Here is a 21,670-nt window from a genome sequence, read left to right as displayed (position 1 = left end):
ATAGTTATCTCGTTTTCTTGGGGGGAGGGGTGCTTTGTTATTCTTGGAATCGTAATTTCAGAATTGAATGTCCGTTGACACTTTTCGGAAGCAGTTTGAAATATTTGGCTGAACTCATCTGAAATCTCTGAAGCAGTTCTGTGACGTCTCTCGGGTAGGAAAGAGCAGGGGCTAAATTGCGATGAGGATTCTAAATTGACAACTGCACAGTAAAACTTTAAAACCTTTTGACAGATAAAAGAGTACAATTAAGAAAACCCCCTTTTCAACTGCGGCTAGATCATTTGCTTTGGATGGTTGACTCAGACAGCTCCATTTAACTGAAGTCATATTTTCAGCTGGTATATCACTACCCAGTGGAAACTAAAAAAAAAAAAAAAAAACTTTTAGTGGATGTTATTTTCAGAATCCACAAACCGTGCACACACAGAGAATTTTCTATACCTGCCACATCAAGTGTCCAATTGGAAACTATGCTGAATCTACCATGGTATTTTAAAAGAATATATATATTGGGGGGACCCCATCTACCCACCCCCTGGATACACCCTTGACTCACAAACATCCATGCCCAGGCTGGAATTCGAACCTGGGACCCCTGGCGCTGTAGCGCGATTTACTAACTACTCTGCCACTGGGACCGGCTCTGGTGTAGATGAAAATTGTCTTTGTTAATGTGGTTTCTTGGGTCTAGTGGAGGGAGTTTCCAGCTCCCCACGTTGATTCTTATGGTGGTATCTGAAACGATGTCCTTTCATCTGGAATTGCCGCTATTCAATTTCAAAGAGAGCTAAAAATATAAAAAAATGAAAGTTGTATATTATACGAGAGCGAATCAAATGAAAACCGCAATTAATTTTTTTCCACTATTTTAATGCAGGGATAATGTTTGATTGTACATTATTTTTCTATATAGTCCCCTCCCAGTTCAATGCACTTATGCCATCAGATAGGTAGTGCTTCGATACTACGTGAGAAAAATTCTTTTGGTTGACTGTGTAGCCACTCGTGCACCGCCGATTGGATGCCTTCATCAGACTTGAACCTCTACCCTCCAAGGTACTCCTTTAATGGACCAAAGATGTGGTAATCAGATGGTGCCAAATCTGGTGAGTATGGCGGATGTGGTAGGCACTTGAAACATAGGTCATCGATGGTTTTCATGGTTGCATGAGCAGAATGAGGATGGGCGTTATCATGTTGAAGCAAAACACCTGTACTAAGCAATCCCCTCTGCTTTGTGCGTATCGCTGGCCTCAAATGGTTCTTGAGAAGGTCGGTGTAGGTGGCACTAGTCAGTGTCGTATGTGGGGGCATGTAGTGTTCCAGAATAGGATCTTTCTTATCCCAGAATAAAGTCAACATGACTTTCCCTGCAGAGGGCTGGCTGCGAAACTTCTTTGGTTTCGGCGAAGATGAATGTCGCCTTTCTTTGCTTGCACGGTTCGTCTCCGGTTGAAAATGGTGCACCCAACTTTCATCTGCGGTGACAATGTGAGCTAGAAAATCCTCACCCTTCTCTTCATAATGCCTCAGCAGCTCTTGACATGTGTCAACCCGACGGACTTTCAGTTCCTGCGTTAGCTGTCGAGGAACCCACCTGGCGGACACTTTTCTGTAGCGGAGTTCATCATGCACTATGTGCTGTACTGAACCGAAGCTCATATTCAGCAAGGAAGCCATTTCAGCCAGGGTGACACGCAGGTTTTCCTGAATAAGCCGATCTGCTGTGACTATGGACTTCTCTGTCACAACTCACTGAGCCTGACCCGGACGGGGAGCATCTGTCAATAAAGTGCAAATTTCTTGCACCAATCGTAGACTTGCCGCTGTGACAGACAGGCGTCCCCATACTTCGTCTGCATTCTCCAATGAATACCAACCGGTTTCACACCTTCACTCCATAAAAATCTAATAACTCCATGCTGTTCCTGCTTGGTGCAACTGCATAGTGCTGCCGCCATCTTGAATCAGCTGTTACTCACATCCAACCCCACCTACCGCAACTGCTTCGTACTACCAGCTCGGAAAGACGTCAAGAACTGTATCTGCAAATTTCCAAATGCCTAGAAAGAAAAATAGATTTTTAATGGCACTTTTGCAGTTTTCATTCGATTCTACCTTGTATACTGAGAAAAGGATGTTAATGAATCACTGCTTCCAACATCATTGTGTACATGTGCATATGTTTGCACGGCAGCCACCAACATTTTTTAAACACTTTGTAGCTTATGGTACAAACATGCTGGCTATATTAATTAGTAACAGATGTGCTGTTTTTTTATTAAACTTTTTTTCTTTGAATAACATGGTATCAGGGCCAGTCCTAGGTGAGTACAGGGCTTAGGGCATACTATATATGTGGGGCCTATAACCAAAGTTTCAGAGATTTTTGCTCCTTAGTCTGAAGTACAGGTGTCCTGTATAATCACAATATAAACATTATTACAATTAAGATACAATTTATATATTTCATAGCCTTGCCTAAAAGCAAGAAACATAACATGTTGAAGGTACAAACCAAAAACTATGATAGACTAATAAAAGTTTCTAAATTAATGTTTTTAATTTCGAATGTGCCACTGGTGCGATGTTCATTTATTTCATTAAAAAACTGAATGTATTCAATATTAAGCTATTATTTTAACTATCAAAGTGACATTTTTGATCATAAAAATAACATTTTCCATCATAATTCTCTTGTTTTTACTTCTCATTGAATTCTGACGCTGTAGTGAATTTACACTGCGCGCCATTAAAATTGCAACACCCAGAAGGAAATGAGATAGAAACACGAAACTTGGCAAATATGTAGTTCATAATAAGATAAGAAAATGATTACAGTTAGAACTCGGTGGTGTGACATGTGACACGTAGAACATGGTTGCATAACCCCAAGGAGCTAGTAGCGTGTACAACCTCCATGGGCGGAAATAACTGCTGCAACATGGCAAGGCATGGACAGAATGAGTCTATCGATGTCTGCTTGTGGTATGGCGTCCCAAGCGGCTTCCACATGGTGCCAGAGGTCTTCAACATTATGTGCCGGAAACCTGAGTTGGGCCAGCCGGCGACACACCATGGACCAGACATGTTCAATTGGCGACATATCCGGCGAACGTGCTGGCCAAGGAAGCAGGGGCACGTGGTTAGCTTCCATAAATGCGAGGACATTCCTTGCAACATGGGGGCGCGCGTTATCCTGTTGAAAAGTGGCATTATGCAGTGCATGGATTAATGGGACAGGAACAGGGGTGAGAACCTGTGTGATGTACCGTTGGCTGTTCAATGTCCCTTGAATGCGTACGAGACGCGAACGAATACCTATGGTGATGGCACCCCATACCATGATACCCAATGAAGGCCCTGTGTGATGATGCATGATGCAGGCGTCATGAAGCCTAGTACCACGGTGCCGCCACACGCGTGTACGTCCATCATGATGTTGTATACAGAAGCGGGATTCATCAGAGAACACTACAGCATTCCACTCCGCCATCCATGCACGATGGTCTTGGCACCATCTCAGACGCAAATGCCTATGCTCTAGCGTCAGAGGAATCCGCAACAGTGGGCGTCGGGAAAAAATTCCCCGGTTCGTGGGGACACTGGATGTTGTAAAACATCCCGTACTTCATGCGCAATCCTCGTTGACGTGGCCGTTCTGTCTGTATGGGCCATGCGTATCAGACGTCTGTCCTCTTGTTCCGTCGTCCAACGTGGACGTTGTGAACCTCTACGTCGCTCTACAGTGCCTTCCTGGACCCACTGGTTCCATACACGGATCACTGTGGATGCATTCCATCCTACACGGGCACCGATCTCACGGTAGGATAATCCGCATTCATATTATACAACAATTCGGCCGCGATCGAACTGGGAAACCTGCTGGAATCGCTGCCGTATTCGACGACGTGTCATTGCTGACCGATTTTAACACACTACACTCACGACCATGCACTTTCACTGCTCTTCTGCACCTATCTGACCTGCTACAGGTACCACTTACCAGATGGTGTGGCAGGCACACATGATGCATGACGGCCTTGAACACCTAATCATTTCCTTCTGCACCTCTCCTCTACACACTGTGCACTTTTCATCCGATTCCGATTACTCCTTCTGGGTGTTGCATTTTTAATGGCGAGCAGTTTACATTGTTTCACATAAAATGATATTTTCAGTTCATACTTTCATTCTGTAATTAAACTATTATTGCATTTTTATGTACATAATTGAACACTATTTTTGTGTTGTACTTGGTTTAGAATATCATTTCAGTAATTTTCATTTTTATGTGTTAAAACATAATCATAATCAATCCACGAAGCCGGGAAAAATTCATTATAAATATGGGGCATTCCATGTAAAAGTGCCCCTGAACCTCAATTTTTAAAATAAATGTAATGCTGTAACTTGATCCTATCTCGTGAGTGAACAATCTAAAATTTTCAATTGCATAAATAATCAAGTATTATACTACATAATTAAATTAGAAGGTAGAAGGTATTTTGCATATTATTCGTTTATTTTAACTTTTTCATTTACTTGTGTTTTGTATTGTGTCCCACCCGTGACAACAAAAAACAATCAATTTCTCCTTTAAGTGTTACATTTCTCCCTCAACTCTACTAGAATATTCAAAAGTCGATTACATCCTCTCTTTGTCTTAAATAATTTATTTCTCATCATTTGACAATTCACAGAAATTAAAATAGCCTTATTATTAAGTGAAGAGGTAGTGTTTCGTCTGTCCCACCCGTGACACAAAATTGGTCACTTATACAAACCTCGGAAGGTATTTGAAGGGTAGTTATGTGTAATCAACAGTGTTAAGTTTCATATTTCATTGCACAGAAACTAAAAACAAAAATGTTGCTTATCTATCAGTAGAATAGTTACTTTAATATCAAAAATGTAGTCCGTGTCTCCCACCCCTGACAATGGAATGCCCCATATGTGTGTTGTGTGTGTGTGTGTGTGTGTGTGTGTGTGTGTGTGTGTGTGTGTGTGTGTGTGTGTGTGTGTGTGTGTGTATAAATTGCTTAATTGGAAGCACTAGCATGCATTAAACTTGTAATAAACCATACACGAACAATTATTTTTATGAGGTCGGATCCCTGAAGCACAGGGCCTTGGGTGAGGGCCCCAAGTCTTCCTTCCCTATGCCGGCTCTGCATGTTATATATTGTGTTTAACTGACGAAATAAATGTATTGCTCTAATTTGGTATTCCATTTTACAGCTATAATGGATCAGTTGATTTGCGGTCTCTGTCATGAACAGTATGATTATGACAACGAGAAGCGACGACCAAAATTTCTTCAATGTTTCCACACGTTCTGTGCAGAGTGCCTAATTAAAGCCATAAATGCCAACCAGGTAGCCTGCCCAACATGCAAAAAATTCACTACAGTTTCCAAAAAAGGTATTTCTTCCTTGCAAGATAACCTTTACCTACGACCAATCCTTGAGTCATCACTTATTTATCAGTCAGATGAAGAAGATAGTGATTATGACGACGACGATGATGATGATGATACAATTAAGGAAACAGAAGGAGATGCAAGCGATGATGGCAAATATGATACTGAGCCAAAGTAAGTAATGTTTTTCTTCATTGTACCCTTTAAAATGTGAGAGAAACAATAGTGTAAGAGTATTACGCGTATGTATAATTCTAAAGTCCATGATGACTAAAGTGAACAATAAAGTGACTGATAAGAGTGGTGTATGAATTAAATTGGTCAATCTGGACTTGACATCGAAAACAGTAAATCCTCAGTTGCCAACAGCTCAAAAAAAATGTCCCATTGGGCCCCACAGATAAGGTTTTCACTCAGTGATTTATCCACATGCCCCCAACACCTCCCCAAAATTTCCTCAACATCCCCTAAAATATTTCACAAAGGTCCAATTTAGGGCCTTACCCCCCCCCCCCCACCCAGCACGAACTTATATCCCCCACCAGATAGATAATTCTGGAAAAACCCTGTTACCACTACTATCAGTAAGTGTTATCTATTTCTGTTATGTAAACCTTAAAGGGTGGCCCGGCCCCTCCTTTGAAACTGCTAATTTGAGAAGAAATTGTCATTTTAATATTGCCGTATGCAGTGGTGTGGCGTGACTTTTTGAAAAGTGTTACCGGCCATCAGACGTTATCATCTCCCCTCTACCGCCCCCCCCAAAAAAAAACATGCAGTTGATCTTTTTTTTTTCTTTTTTCAATCCGCTCAATGATTTATTTAGCCACAATCACTCCTAGAAAGAACTACCACTCATGAGAGAGTTACCTCGAAAATCCAGTGAATAGTAGAGTCTAGCCTTGTCAACCATCTCTGTTTTTTTGTAAAGAGGTGGAAAGGGGAAGAAGAACCACACATTCGGGTCAGTTTGACGTTTCTGCGTTGAGCAGACGACAGAATTCCCCTCCTCCAGCAGTGGGAGGAAGTCCAGATGTACGTACTACTGTTGCCAACTTATTTTTTTGAAACAAGGTTTGTCCAAATCACTAATCGCATCAAGTACTTATCTTTTCATCTATTACTAAACGGTCTCAGTTGTAGTTAAATCCAGCTTTGGCTTTGCAGTCTAGCTCTTGTTGCTTCAGAGAAATAGTATCCCCATTTTAGGTGGGATTTAGCTCTTTTCTGGAAATCCAATGTGACAACACTTGCTGATCCGGTAGGCCGCAGCGGCAACAGGGCCCCTAAACAGGCATATGAATAACCCCCTAGCACACTTGCCTCCAAGTCTTTCCCCACTGTTCCCTTGCATTGGCGGGCACCCTTTCCTCTTGTTGCCTCTTGAGGGTAACGGAACGGCCTGTCTCTTCGCTTTTGTCGGCTGCAGAAAAAATGTCCTCTGTAATATACACTCAACTACAAGGCTGTCTGTTAATTTATTTAACATTGTTGTTGTTTTATTGAGAGAAAAACTTTTTAATTTCTGTACATTTTGCTGTTACCTGCAGTAACACCAGTTACATGCGTATGAGAACCAGAGGAACGTACAGTAACTCCAAAAATGCAGTTTTCGGATTTGTTTAAATAAACTTCTGAAGAGCTCTATTTATGGTCAGATCGGCATATCTCCACTTCTAACCATTAGCAAATAAGGTGGCATCACGTATCTCCAATTTACTAACCAGTGGCGTGGCTTGACTTTTTCAAAAGTGTTACTGGCTATCAGTACGACAATTATGCCTGCTAGACGTTATCACCCCCCCCCCCCCCCCGGTAAAGAAAACATGTCTTCGAGCTATATATTTGCTCATTTGGTTCTTGTTTTTGCAATCAGCACAGTGATTTATACGGCGTACGCTTTTAGAAGGAACATGAGTTCGGCCAATACCCAGCCAGTGCTACTGCGCTGTTGCCAAACTAACTGCTAGCTGAAGGAAAGGATAGAAAATTCGCGATGTGTCCATTATTTTGATAATGCATGCACATTATATTTGAGTACAGTGAAATAATATAGTGAATACTTCTACACAGGATTATAATATCATATCACTAAACACGGCCGTAGGCAGGAAAAATTTTCGGGGGGGGGGGGGGGTTCATTCATAATTGTTCCCATGGGCGTCGCCAGAAATTTGAATAATAGAAATAACAATTGTACAATAATTATTAAAATTTCATTATAAAACAATTTTATTCCATAATACTAATAATTATTATTATTATATTATTGTTATATCCTTGAGGGGGGCTTACTCAATCCAGCAGATGAGTGAATATCCAGCACAAGTTTCTTTTTGTTTTTTTACGTTTCATACAGTGTGTACTGAATTGCACAATTATTATACTTCGTCATTAAACTTTAGACACCTTCAAGAAAAAGATTTAAAAGTTAGATCGAAATTTTAGTCATAAAGTTTGTTGTTTAACTTTAAAATTACATTTTTCGAATTTTGAAAAGTGCGGAAGCAGTTATTTTTAAAAACTTAGCCTGGTGCTGGATTGTAACCTCAATCGCGAACGTAATGCGCTACGAAACTGGAGATCCTAGGTTTGAACTCCTATCAAGGGGGATTTTCGACTTTATCTGACAGGAAATTTAAAAGCTGGAAAGGGAATTTTGGGACAATCATAAGGGAATCTTCAGTCTATATTCCTTGTGACGCAGGAACAACACTGGAAAGATGACAGCAGAAGTGAAAATGGAGGGGTCGCGGGTTGGTTACGATTCTGAGAATAAATCCTGTTTCACTCAAGTTTCAGAATTCCAAATGTATGAAAATTCTAGCTCGATCGTTTCAACATTGTCTCCTTGTATTTTTGTGATGTTTCGAAAAAAAAATTGAAAATTTGTTACAGATTTTGGTTTTTGAACTTCCATTAATCCAACATGTCAGAAGTTTCGGGGGGGGTTGAACCCTAGAAACCCCCCCTCTAAATACGGCCATGTCACTGAAGTATATAAGAGAAACTCGTACCTGAAAGAAGTTTGAAGGTATTTATTATAGAGGTGATTATCATCGCTCTTGTTTCTGTTTTCTAGCATGTTTCCCAGGAGATTTGAATAGGGGTTCACCGATTTCTGTGGTAGATGTTTTATCCTGTTTTACAATACGCGACACAGTATGAACACTTACACCACACACTTTAGCTGTAAGTTCTCGACTATGTGAAAACACTGTTTCAGAACGCACTTCTTCCGATGCCAATTCCTTGAAGTACGAATACACTTTAAAAATAATATTTCTCCCTTGTGAATGTATTATTTTACCCTTGGTGTCTGTACTACTGGTGCGAGGTTTCGAGAGTGATATTATTTAAAATAAAAAGAACACACACTATTGCTCGAAAGGGCTGTATTTAATCTTCTCACAACTGTTCTTTGTGGTGAATGATAAGCGAATAATTTTACACCAGCCTTGCTACGAAAACGCTAAATTCAAACTGACCCAGACTTTCCATGTTCGAGAATGCCCACAATGAAGGGTCATTGTTTATATGGAGACGAATTTAACACCCACAGTTTTCCTAGACACAACAACTCAGCTGCGTCATCACGGTGGCAACGAAAAAAAACAGGCAGAAGGAAATGAAAGGTGATGTTTCCCTTGTTTCTTCAAGGTATGATAACTCCGGCTGTAGGCGACGGGAATGCATGGAACTTGGGATGTTGCACTCCTGCCATTGGATGGTCACCACGCACACCCTCTGCGTGGCCCATCCGATATCGCTTCTAAAAGCGTGCGTCGTATAGCCACAAACACTCCTAGAAAGAACTACCACTCATGAGACAGTTACCACGAAAATCCAATGAATAGTGGTAGACCCTTGTCAATTCTTCATCTGTCTCTGTTTCTTTGCAATGAGGCGCGAAGGGGAAGACGAAGATACACACTTTTCTCGGATCAGTTTGACGTTTGTGTTGTGAGCACTGAGCAGACGACAGAACTCCGCTCCTTTGTGGAAGGGAAGCCCAGTTGTACGTACTACTGTTGTCAACTTAGTATTTTGGAGCAAGGTTTGTCCAAATCATGAATCACACAAAAGAACTATAGCATTTTCGTCTATTACGTAACTGGTCTCAGTTTTAGTTCAATCCAGCCTTGGCTCTGCAGTCTACCTCTAGTTGCTTCACAGAAATGGTATCCCTATTTTAGGCGGGATTTAGCTCTTTTCTGCCAATCCGATGTGACAACACTGGCTGATCCGGTAAGTCTGAATGGCAACTGGGCCCCTTAACAGGCATATGAATAACCCGATAGCACACTATGCCCCAAAGTCCTTCCCTGCTCTTTCCTTGCATTGGCACCCTCTTCTCCATTGCTGCCTCTTCAGGGTAGCGGAACAGCCTCCCTCTTCGCTTCCGTCGGCTGCAGAAAATATGTCCTAGGCAATATCTACTCGACGGCAACGGTGTTCATTAACGTATTTAACAATGTTGTCATTTTATTGAAACAACTTTTTAATTCTTTACATTTTGCTGTTACCTGAGGTAACACTGGCTACATGCACGCCACACCTCTGTTACTAACTCTTTTCAAGAGTCTGACATTATTTCCTCTCCTGTAAATTTGATAAATTGTGGTTACGTCCCTCTGGTTCTCACATGATGACATGTTTTAGTATAACTGCAAAAGTAGAATTTAAAGCATGGCTCAAGAGTGACAAGTGTACAAACAGATAAATAGAATTCTCAAATGATACATGTTAATACATTATGCAGAACAGCAGCTGATAAAAGTACCACTTGATGCATTTCTCTGTGTATTTTGATCTACCAAAAGTGCATCACTACAGTTCATCCACTTCAGGGTGTGAAATCATTTAAGACTGGTGGGAGAAAGATCTCAATCTACAAACCCCCCTCCCTGCAAACATACATATAAATTATACGATATACATATTTATAATGTTATTAAAGTAAAGATAAATTACTAAATTAAAAATATTATGATTATTAATTACCCAAAAATAAATAAATGTGTTACTTTTAAATATATCAGATATTGTAAAGTAGCAAACTACGTCCTTTACTAACTGGTTAAAGATGTTAATAAATTATGAAATAGTTGAAGTGGTTTTATTATGTGTAAGTTTTTATTAAGTTTTTGCTTTATGTTAATATATTCATAGTTATTTGTTTTGCATTCTTGTTTTACTTTTTTTGTGCGTATTGATGTAGATTTGTTAATGATCTCTTGAGAGAGAAAAAGCATTGAACACTCACAACTACACTAATTTGTGTATATATTCAATATTATTCTTACTACAGTATATTTGAAATTAAAAGTAATTGTTTATTATTTGTTTGTTGTAACAAAAACTCTCCCCCCTGAAATTTTTTTTTGGGGGGGATTTTTGAGGCCAAGATTGTTTCACACCCTGATCCACTTTAATATGTCACTGGAGTCAACATAGACACATTTTAAGTACTGTGTGTAGGCCTGGGTTTATATTATATATAGTGGGTTTTAACATCTTGATAGTCTTATAGATGTTTGTCAAGAGTTTCTCAGAGAACTGATGGGTTTCCATTATTTTACACCTTGCATTCACTTTCATTTTTTACTTTATGTGTGCATTGGATGTTAATTGCTTAATATCTAATGTTGACATCAAATGGAACACAAATCAACACCATCCTAAGATAAATTCTGAACTCGAAGTATAAGAATATTACATAAGTCAGTTGAATGGACAAGATAATAGTGACTGTTCCTACAGATTCGAAAGGGAAATCCCTGGTTGGGATGTGCCATTCTGTAACCAGAGGGTGTGATGGTTCAATACAGAGGGGGAAAATCATCCCTTCAAATCACACCCTGGCTGTAACTCTGAGACCAGGGTATGCCATATGGTTTGCATTCTAATGTTTTTACCACATTTCAAATTCCCCCTTGTTTCATTTTAAGCCTTTTTTTTTTCAGTGGAGGACCCTCTCCCTGAGCAAACCCTACATCTTGGCTTGTTAGTGTGTCAGTAAGATTAATTGAAAGTGCAACCAAACAACATGGTTGTTTTTTTAGAGGTTATTGTATGTATTCAACCCGACCCTGGTTAAAGCATGTGGTTGTAGGATAAGGAGTCATGCAAATTCCCTTTCTATCACGAGAATGTATGATATTCTAACATCTGAAAAATTATTCTCTTTTGAATACTATCTAGATCACTGATGCCAAAATATTTGTAATAGTTTTACAATGCCAAAATCTGTTTTCTGTAACAAATATACATAGAATGAATGCATGTTTGTGATTCAACTGACTGTTCTTGAAATTATTAAGATATATCTGACCTCGTGCAAGTGAGGGGTCAAATACAAAAAATGTTAAGTGTTTATTTGTACAATGAATCTGAAAAATAACTGCAATACATTATTCTTAGAAGACAGATTATAATAGAACGTGCAAAGATAATCTGTATTATTACTTTACTTTAAGCAGTACTTAGTTTTTGTACAATAACAAAAGTGGTTATTTTCTTCCAGAGCTCAGATTTGGTGTGATACCTGTTTAAAAGTGGCTACAACAAACTGCATTACAAATCATGAAATATGCAATTATAGGCAAGGAATGAGTAAACTTGAAATGCAGCTGCAAACGACAGTGGAGCAAGCAGGCCAGCTGTTGCAACACGAGATATCAGATCGAGAACCAATTTTAAAGTACTTGGAGTGTTCCCAGGTAGCCATCACAGAGCTTTTGAAGCATCTAAATGATCTATGCACGGATACAGCTACACAACTACAGATTGCAAAATCCGAAGTGGACGAGCTCGCTTCACTTCATCCCATAAAATGTGATGGAAATTTGGAAGAAAGTATGGTCGCTTCTCTGCGGAATGCCCAGGGAAAGGTGCAAAGTTCACTTAAACGTATACAGTCTGTTGCAAGAGTGAAGGCAATATGGGATGCTGTAAATGCAGGAACAATACTATTCCATCCCAAAAATAATTCCTCTGATCTAGAAGATATGTCTGATCTTATGTTTAATGTGAACGTCACAGATGGTAATTTGATTGAAAAGGTAGTGGGTTTTGCATGTTTTGATATCACATGTAGGAAACTGCAAGGGAAGCCGTTTGGTCCTGCTGTTATTGCCGGTGCCCAAGATTCGTCGTGGACGGTGGTTGAAAAGGGGCGAAGTAGTAAAAAGAGTATATCTGAGTACTCGGATGTGCATTCAGTAGATGGTGACACTATCAAGCCTTACAGTAGCGTTGTGAGGGATGCAAAATCGCAGAGTCTGTCCAATTTGCCGGGGGCGATTGCTAAAGAATTAATTCATAACCATGCTCCCGTCACTCGTTCCCCACGATGCTATTTTGACCTAACCGCGGATGGCATTCCTCTGGGGCGAGTGGTGTTTGAGCTGAGACCAGACATTGCACCGCGGATGTGCAAAAATTTTATTGATCTCTGTAAAGGAACTTTGGGTTTTGGTTATAAAGGCTGTAAGATATTCAAGGCACATACTAATGATCATATTGTCGGGGGAGATTTTGTTAACAATGATGGCACTGGTGGTTACAGTGCATTTAATAAAGGTCTATTCCTTGCTGATAATTCACCCTTAAAGGACCAGGAAGGTGCCCTGAGAATGAAGGGTATGGGAACCAGTCCCACTGGTGAAGGGCAAGTTGGGTCTCAGTTTCATATCTGGGTAGGGAAACGTGAGTTCAGAGATTTTAAACGTACGCTAGTAATTGGGATGGTTGTTCAGGGGTTGGATATTTGCAAAAGAATATCCAATTTCAGAATAGTTAAAAATGTCAATAATCAGCTTGTGATTGAGAAAAAGGTTGTTATTGTTCGGTGTGGTCAACTATAATCTTTTAATAATTTTCTATTACATGATTATAAACTTCAGTACTGTCATGTGTGATGCCAATGATAAACTGCAATGTTTTGTTCAGGTTGATTTATTTTAAGTTTGTCAATTCAGTGGTTATAAAAATGTGAAATGTTATTTACTGATACAAAAAGTTTTAATGATTCTCGCACACATATATATTTATATAGATATGTATATGTCTTTTGTGAAATGTGGCAAAACAAAAGATGATGAACGGTGAATATTATGATGGTCACTAAAAGATAATCTTGGTACAATTTTAAGGTTATTTTTGCATTGTGTGTACTATTGAATGGATAATCTATGATAAAGATAAAGTATATTTTTACAATGAAGCTGTGAGGGAATTCAGAACAAATTTAATGTAATTTTAATATTCTTCATTAAAGATTACTATAGATTTCAATATGAAATGTGTTTATTTAAAAATATACTTTTGCAATTCGCATGCTCTGGTTAGAAATCAAAGTGCCTTGCTTTGTATAATGGAGAATATAGACCGAACTGACAAGCAACGAGTGTCAGGTGACAAGTGGCACATATTGCTTTGAAGCAAACCTTCTGTAATTAACGCAAGATTTTGAAGTGAAGACACACGACAAATTGCATGTGTTATATGTCACTCGGACTGGTCATTTTCTGAATACTGCGCATTGTTGCCTCGGTCTGTTGTTTGTTCATGGGCGGTGAAAGTTTTGCTTTAGACTGAATGGGCTTTTGCGTCTGTTGCTTTGGTGTGAATTCTCGATGTTGCTTGCACTGATTTGTCCCAACACCCCTGTAACAACCCTCCAAAAATTTCCTTAACACCTCTCTAAAATTATTCACAAGACCAATTTATGGTAATTTTGGCTCTAGATTTATACTTATCACCAGCACCACCATCCCTAAAAATGAACTTACACCCCCAGATGGTGGAAAATTCTGGATAAATCCCTGGTTGCTTCTCGTATGGTCTGAAAGATCCCTAAATTGTGTGTTGCAGAATGGTGTATAATGCCATAATTTGATACTAAATTACACATTACGCATTGAACTAACGTTCCACAATAATTAACCTTCAACCCACTAGTACAGGGCTGGTCAACCTGCCGCATTTGTGAAGGAGTACATGTGGACTGCATAGTGAGTAGCGGTACTGTGGCATTGTAAGAGGTTGGAAAAGAGGCTTCATTACCATATTTGTACAGTGAGAAAGTGCATCTCATCCGATTCATGAGTAACGTGGGCATTTTGGTTCCCTCCACAGCATTTTTTTTAAAACTCCCAAACACAAGCTGTTCCCCCACTTCTGTCCTGTTGCGTGCTAGCATTGTGGTACAGTGTGCAAGCTTGCATTTACAGTGGTTCCAACTGTTGAAAAACATTGGGTGGGCCGACTCGGAGATGTTATAAATAGGCTGAGGATTTGTCGTAAATTGCCAGAAAATGTAGGGAGGCTTTTGTGTTTAATAGCCGTTTTAGACAGGAATAGTGGCTGTTTTTGTATATTTTAGTCATACTTGGACATTTTACAGATAACTGCTTTTCGAGTGTCTAAACTGGGAAAATTATGAAAATTTGTCCATGTTTATCAGTTTTAGTGTGTATTTTATACTTTTGGGTGTTTTTTTATGTCTTATTTTGAGAGTTTTTAGTCATATGTGTGCTTATTCTGGTTATAAGGACTTACCTTTCCTTACTTTCCTAATAGTGATGTGACTACGGATAGTGTAAATAATATAGGACACTGAAAAGTATTAAATTGGAGATGTAACAAATTTTTGTGAAATATTTTGATAACACTCTGTCAGTAATTAAGTTGTAAGAATTCTTGGGGCGTATAATGATGAAACATGTTGTTTTCTTAAGCGCTGGGACTTTATTCCTAAAATAAAATATAACAACATGCAAATTATTGGATGGGCTCAAGCCCCACAGCAGTGATTACACCAGAGGGGGAGCAGTGAGGGTGGACATCTCTCCAGTCACACACTCCACCCCCCCCCCCCTTCCTGCCTCCCCCCAACTGACGTTAATGAAATAGCATGTAATGATAGAGTTCGTTTCTTAGAGTATGACAATTTTCATCTTTTCTAAGTTGTGTATTCTGCATAATATCACCTTTCCTGCTTGTAATACCAGCATGACTATAACAAGAATTAATTTTGTTTTAGAATATATATGTGTGTGTGTGACTTTCGTTTAAGATTCCAGCGCCGACCTGGGCATAGGTTATTTCTCTTTCATTTATGTTCTGTAATCGTCGTGGCTAACCTAAGTTTTAACCACTTTTAAGCGTTAAATGTAGATGGTTTTAAAACATCACGAACATTCCGAGGATCACAAAACATCATCTGTAGTATGGAAAAATTATTCTACGTGGATCGTTAGTGACAACAATAATTAGTGAAAGACATTCAAAGGTGATTCAAGAAAACCGACACTACATGTAGCTGTTTTTCATTATAAGTCTGACGCAAGCCTTAAAGAGGGATTTTCTTGGAACTCTTGAATTTATTTTCAAAATATGATTCGGAAATGTATTGAACTTGAACCTTAAAATGCACACTCAAAATTTGATTCAAAACAAATTAATCTGTGTATTCTCAGCAAAATAAGCCAGAAAGTGGAAGAGGCGAAAGTATTCGCACTGATGTCCAGTAGCATACGCAGGATTTCATCAAGGGGGGTGTTATTTCGAAAACTTTCTACAAATTCACATTACCACTGTTTTATCATACTTTAATTAATTATTATTATTAATAATAAATTAATTAATAATTCTTATAATTAATTAATTAATTACTTTAATTACTACTAATAATTACTACTAATGCAGCTGCTATTTATGAAAGAAATAAAACAAAATTACATTTCTCTTGTTTCTTTGTTACAAAATAATTGTCTAGTCAACGGTTATTTGTATATGATAAGTCAGACATTTTAAGTGTGAAGAAAATCCATAAAAACAAGCAAATAAAGGGTTTTCCAATAAGGGCGGGTCGATGTTGAAATGGAATAAAACAAGCTCTGTGTGTGAGGTATGAACGAAATTCTTTTTTTATTTGAAAGGCCCATGTATGCCATTATGTATGGAATATAACATCGTTCAAATGTCCGGCGTGGCTTCTCACGGTGGCACTTATCCGAGTGGTCCAATTTTCAATGCCTCTGCCGCATAGATCCGGCTGAATTTGAGCGATGGCCTGGGTGATGTTGACTTTAAGGGCATCGGTTGATTGCGGCTTATTGGCATAGACCTGCGACTTCAGGAAACCCCACAAGAAAAAGTCTAGCGGGTTCAAATCGCACGATCTTGGTGGCCAATTCACGTCACCTCTGAGAGAGATAACCATACCTTCAAATCGTTCATGCAGAATGTCCATCGTGGCGTCCGCGGTGTGGCACGTAGCGCCGTCCTGCTGGAACCACATGTCGTCTACGTCCATATCGTTCAATTTGGGCCAAAAGAAATCGGTTATCAAAAAAAGTACGGACCAATGATGCCGCCGGCCCAAAATCCGCAACAAACAGTAACTTTTTGTGGATGCAATGTCACCTGGTGAACCTCGTGTGGGTTGGCGTCGTCCCATATACGGCAATTTTGCTTATTAACATAGCCATTCATCCAAAAATGCGCCTCGTCGCTATAGAGGATTTTTCGGCCAAAATTGGGGTCCTCTTCCAAACGCTCCGAAGCCCAGTCAGCGAACAAACGGCGTTGTCTATGGCCATTAACTTTGAGCTCCTGGGTCAGTTGGATCTTGTACGGGTGTAGGCTCAAGTCCCGACGCAAAATTCGCCAAGTTGAAGTCTGCGAAAGGCCGAGTTCTTGTGCACGGCGAGGAATTGACTGCCTCGGGTTCTCCTGCACACTTTCACAGGCCGCGGCGATGTTCTCAGCCGATCTGGCGTTCCTTTGACGTACGGGTGTTGGCTGATTGTTTACCGAACCGGTCGTCTCGAATTTGGCCACCAAACGTTGGAGAGTCGACTTTGAAGGACCACCGCGTCTGCCGTAAAATGGGCGAAACGCGCGCAACGTTTGCACTAACGAACACTAATTTTGATAATAAAGTTTTATCATTTGGACGCGCTGCTCAATCGTGTAACTTGCCATGGTGATTTGGCATCAGTGCCTGAAAAGGAAACAACAGATTAGACAGACGCCACCAAAACAACATGGCCGCCACAGGCTGCCAACATCGACCCGCCCTTATTGGAAAACCGTTTATATTAAATTTATTGAAATAATCGAAATATGAAACTCATTCAAGGAGCCGCGCTGGTCTAGTTTGACAACTTCGTGGGATATCCGGGTTCGATTCTCGGAATTGTTTGGAATTTATCCTGCCTTGTCTCCGCACCCAGCCTCATAGCAATGGGTACCTGAGAGCAACCCTGGGGGATGAAGGCTGCCGGAGCATGGTGCTGATCACATCACCTGCAAAATAGTTCGAGATCGAGAACCTTTGGAGCCCACCACACCACTACGTGTGCCTTCATGGCACGGTGCTATATGCACGGGGGAATTTACATTACCTTTACCTATGGAACTCGCCCAGGATGATGATGAAGCGCGAGAATACATGTTGCTAAATTCCACTGAGTCTATTTTTTCGTTGAAAAGTAAGTTTATAGACATTCCAACAGATTTATCACTTCTAGGTGATTCACAAAGCACTTCTTCAACATTATTTAATGATGTGGATGTAGACTCAGCATCAGGGACGGCGACAGGGTTGGGCACGGGTGGGCAAGCGCCCACCCAAAAATTCCTGTGCCCACCCGATTGCCCACCCAATCAAATTCAATAAGTACATATACTTGGAGATATGTGAATGACTCAATAAATAAGTGTATTCTGGTGTTCATAGCATGTTTATTTTACTTGTGAATATTATCTATGTTAGAAATGTTCACATATTATTTTTTTATTTATTTGTCTCTTATTTTTTTGTGGCGGAAATTAAGGATCATGCCTTTTCTTACACTCAACCACATTATTATCAACCCATAAAAAGCCAATTTTGTCATTAGAAAGTGAAAGTAATTACTAGAGCTATTGAAACAAAAAAAAACTGTGATAACTAATACATCTACGCGTATGATTAGAAGCAGCTAGTAGACTTAGGAGGCTCAAAATTATGCAGGGTATGATCAAGATTAGATCAGAATTTAGGGTGAACTTGAGGACTGCAGCTCCGGGCCTCCATATACGTATATATATCCCGGCCTGGGTATGGTTAAAGTAATCTCCAAATAAACAAATAAAAACATCATCTTAGTGTTACTTCCTCCAGCAAACAATAAATTATTTCGACTTTTTAATTATTATTAGAATAATTTAATGAAGAAGACTTAGATGGGAAGGCCATGTGACAGGAATGGCAGAAGAAAGAATCGCCGCCACTGAATAGAATTCAGTGGCGGCGATTAGGGGGAGCGGGAGGTGGGGGATGCAGTCCATCCCCCCCGGCACATTTTGCCACTTTTTGGCATTTTTTGCCCCCGCACTATGACCTCTTTATGCTAAGCCATTTCTACCAAAATAAAGTATATTGCCCTTGCCCCTCAAATGTTGACACCCAATCGCCCCTACTACAAACATTCAGATAGATTTGTCAATTGTACAAACCTTGGAAGCTAAAAAAAATTACCCCCAAGGAGTGAGATAACTCTTCAGTCAAAAACTCATACGATGAAACTACTATGCTCAGGAACATGCATTTAAATTACGAGAAACGTCACGATTGTCTACCATCGCACTTTATATCAATGTTGCCGAATACATAAAATCAAGTATGGCCTTTTTTTTGTGTTCACTAAGAGCAAAATGTGATGCAAGACAAGCTTATAACTAATTTACATTTGTTTCATTATACACTCCTCACAAAAATTTTGCAATATTGTTATATTAGGCACAAGTTTGGAATATTAATATATTAGGTGATAGGCACGGTGGCATATGTTGGCTTAAAGACGAGAACGTCCACCAGACAGGTATCATATATTGTTGCATTCCATGCCCGTGTCTATCACCTATATTGTCTAACGTTATAATATTCCAAACTTTTTGTGAGGAGTGTATTAATATGCATGAAAGAATGTGACTGTGAATGTATGGCAGAGCATGGATAACACTTCGTTGAAATAATTGTGTCCATCAGAGACAACGCGAAAGGAAATTGAACAAGTTGCGACAATAGATTAGAAAATAATGAAGAGAAAAACCTGAAATGGAAAGGGAAATGAAGCAAGAAGAAAATCGGGAGTGTAAGAGAGAGGGGATACATAAACGTCTTACATGCACATATACGTATATGGTCTTAAATTTATACTGCCCACTCTAATTTATCAATATGGATCTTCTGCCCACCCGGTCGAAAAGTTCTGGCGCCGCCCCTGCTCAGCATCACTTGAGAGTTCACAAGGGGATGTGAAATCAGTACCGGGAAGAACGTTTGCAATAAGGTCGGCACACTGCGACGAAGCAAGGAATTTTCACAATTCTCGCGAGAGTCACTGCGCGACTTTTTGCAAAAAAATTGCAAAATTGAACTTTGCATCCGCTTAGATTGTGTTTCGAATGTTGTGTTTTTCTTGTTTTTCTTCATGCTGCATGGGAATAATAATTCAAATTATTATTATTATTATTATTATTACTGTCGCAGATGTTTGACTGTGATAAATTAGCCATTTTTAATTTTTTTCTACAGCATTTTCCATAATATTTCAAAAGCTCAAGGGGGGGGTTAAACCCGGTAACCCCCCCTTGCGTACGCCACTGCTGATGTCAGATGAAACATAAGACAGTACGAGAAAGGAACAAGACAGATATTTGTATTGCGGGCAGGTAAAAGACTGCTTTTTAGGATTTGCCGTTCCTCAATCATTTAATGCAGGTTCGCTCTTTGCAGATATCAAAATTAAAGAACTTCCCATACAGCACACACATATCCAGGATATGTCTAATGGACGTCTTCTAGATATTCATGCCAAAATTCTGGATATCCTCGGAATATCCAGTAGACATCCATAGGACGTATATGTCCGTCCAGGGGACGTCCATAGGATATCCAGAAAGTACGTGTTTTGGACATTCTGTGGGTCATTTTTGGATGTGTTTTGGACATTCTGGATATGTTTCGAACATTCTGCGGATCATTTTTGGATGTGTTTTGGACATTATATGGATGACTTTTGGACATTCTTTGGATGACCTTTGGACATGAGTTCACATGATAGGAACATTTTCTGTATGTTTCCATTTCATTGTGGATAAGGATATATTCTGGACTAAAATTGTACCTAATCTGGGTATTATGCTGATACGAGGGCTGTTGGAAAAGTTTCTGCAATAAATATGAAAAAAACACATGTGAAATTCTGGGAATGGCTTTATTGTTTTTCAAAGTATTCACCCTTAAGATCGATACACTTTTTCATACCTTCAAACCAATTTTGAAAGCATTTTTTCCACTCTAAAGCTGATACCTCAGAAGTCGCTGTTTGGAATGCATCAACAGCTGCTTCAGACTACACAAATCGCTCACCACGCATCTTATTTTTCATGTGTGGGAACAAAAAGAAGTCTTTAGGTGATAAATCAGGTGAGTACGGACAGTGAGTCATTAATTCGACATTTTTACTGGACAAAAAATCAACAGTTTGGTGTGCTGAGTGGTAACTTGCGTTGTCGTGGTGAAGAATAATGCTACGATTTGTGTTTGTTTTACGCAATTCATTGATGACTTCTGGCAAACAAATTGTTGTATACCACTCAGCATTTACAGTCCTTCGATCTTCTAAAGCTATTGTTGCCACATGTCCAGTATAACCGAAGAAACAAGCAATCATTTGCTTGGCAGCGCTCCTCGAACGAACAACTTTTGTTGGTTTCAGCTCACTTTGAAACACCCAAACAGTGGATTGCTGTTTAGTTTCGGGTTCGTATGAATAGATCCAAGTTTCGTCCCCTGTAACGATGTAGTACACCAAATTTGACTTCCCTCGTTAGAGTTTTTTGAGCATTTCTTTACACCAATTTACACGAGCCTGTTTTTGAGCTTCGGTCAAGTTGTGTGGGATTCAACGGCTTGAAAGTTTCCGCACGTTCAGATGACCATACAAAATCGTATGTATTGCTTTCATGTCAATGATCAAGGATGCCTGAATCTCACGGTATTCCACATGCCGATCTCTCTCAATGATTTCATACACAGCATCAACATTACTGGCAACAACAGACGTGGATGGACGACATTCACGAAATTCATCACTGACAAATGTGCGACCACGCTGGAATTCGGAAAACCAATTGTACGCAGTCCTATTGGATGGTGCTTCATCCCCAAAAGCCAAATGAAGT

General features: G+C 39.6%; 2 protein-coding genes across 6 annotated transcripts in view; both read left to right on the top strand.

Moving 5' to 3' along the window:
• LOC145998243 (uncharacterized) overlaps positions 1-13,723 on the top strand; it is a 28,327-nt gene extending 14,604 nt beyond the window's left edge. For all 4 annotated transcript variants that reach the window (XM_083134683.1, XM_083134684.1, XM_083134681.1 and 1 more), the window contains exons 2-3: positions 5,245-5,599; positions 11,952-13,723. In XM_083134683.1, the coding sequence (XP_082990809.1) occupies positions 5,250-5,599; positions 11,952-13,293 (1,692 nt within the window). In that variant the 5' untranslated portion in view covers positions 5,245-5,249 and the 3' untranslated portion in view covers positions 13,294-13,723. The remainder of the gene's footprint in view (positions 1-5,244; positions 5,600-11,951) is intronic.
• Positions 1-21,670, top strand: part of LOC145998216 (uncharacterized) — a 278,380-nt gene that overhangs the window by 32,582 nt on the left and 224,128 nt on the right. The gene's annotated exons all lie outside the window — the stretch shown is intronic.

Source organism: Lepisma saccharinum, chromosome 1 (genome assembly GCF_977018435.1).
Source record: "Lepisma saccharinum chromosome 1, izLepSacc3.1, whole genome shotgun sequence".
In the NCBI taxonomy this organism is placed as follows: Eukaryota; Metazoa; Arthropoda; class Insecta; order Zygentoma; family Lepismatidae; genus Lepisma; species Lepisma saccharinum.
The sequence above is the reverse complement of the archived record's forward strand: the minus strand, read 5'-3'. Positions and strand labels throughout refer to the sequence as shown.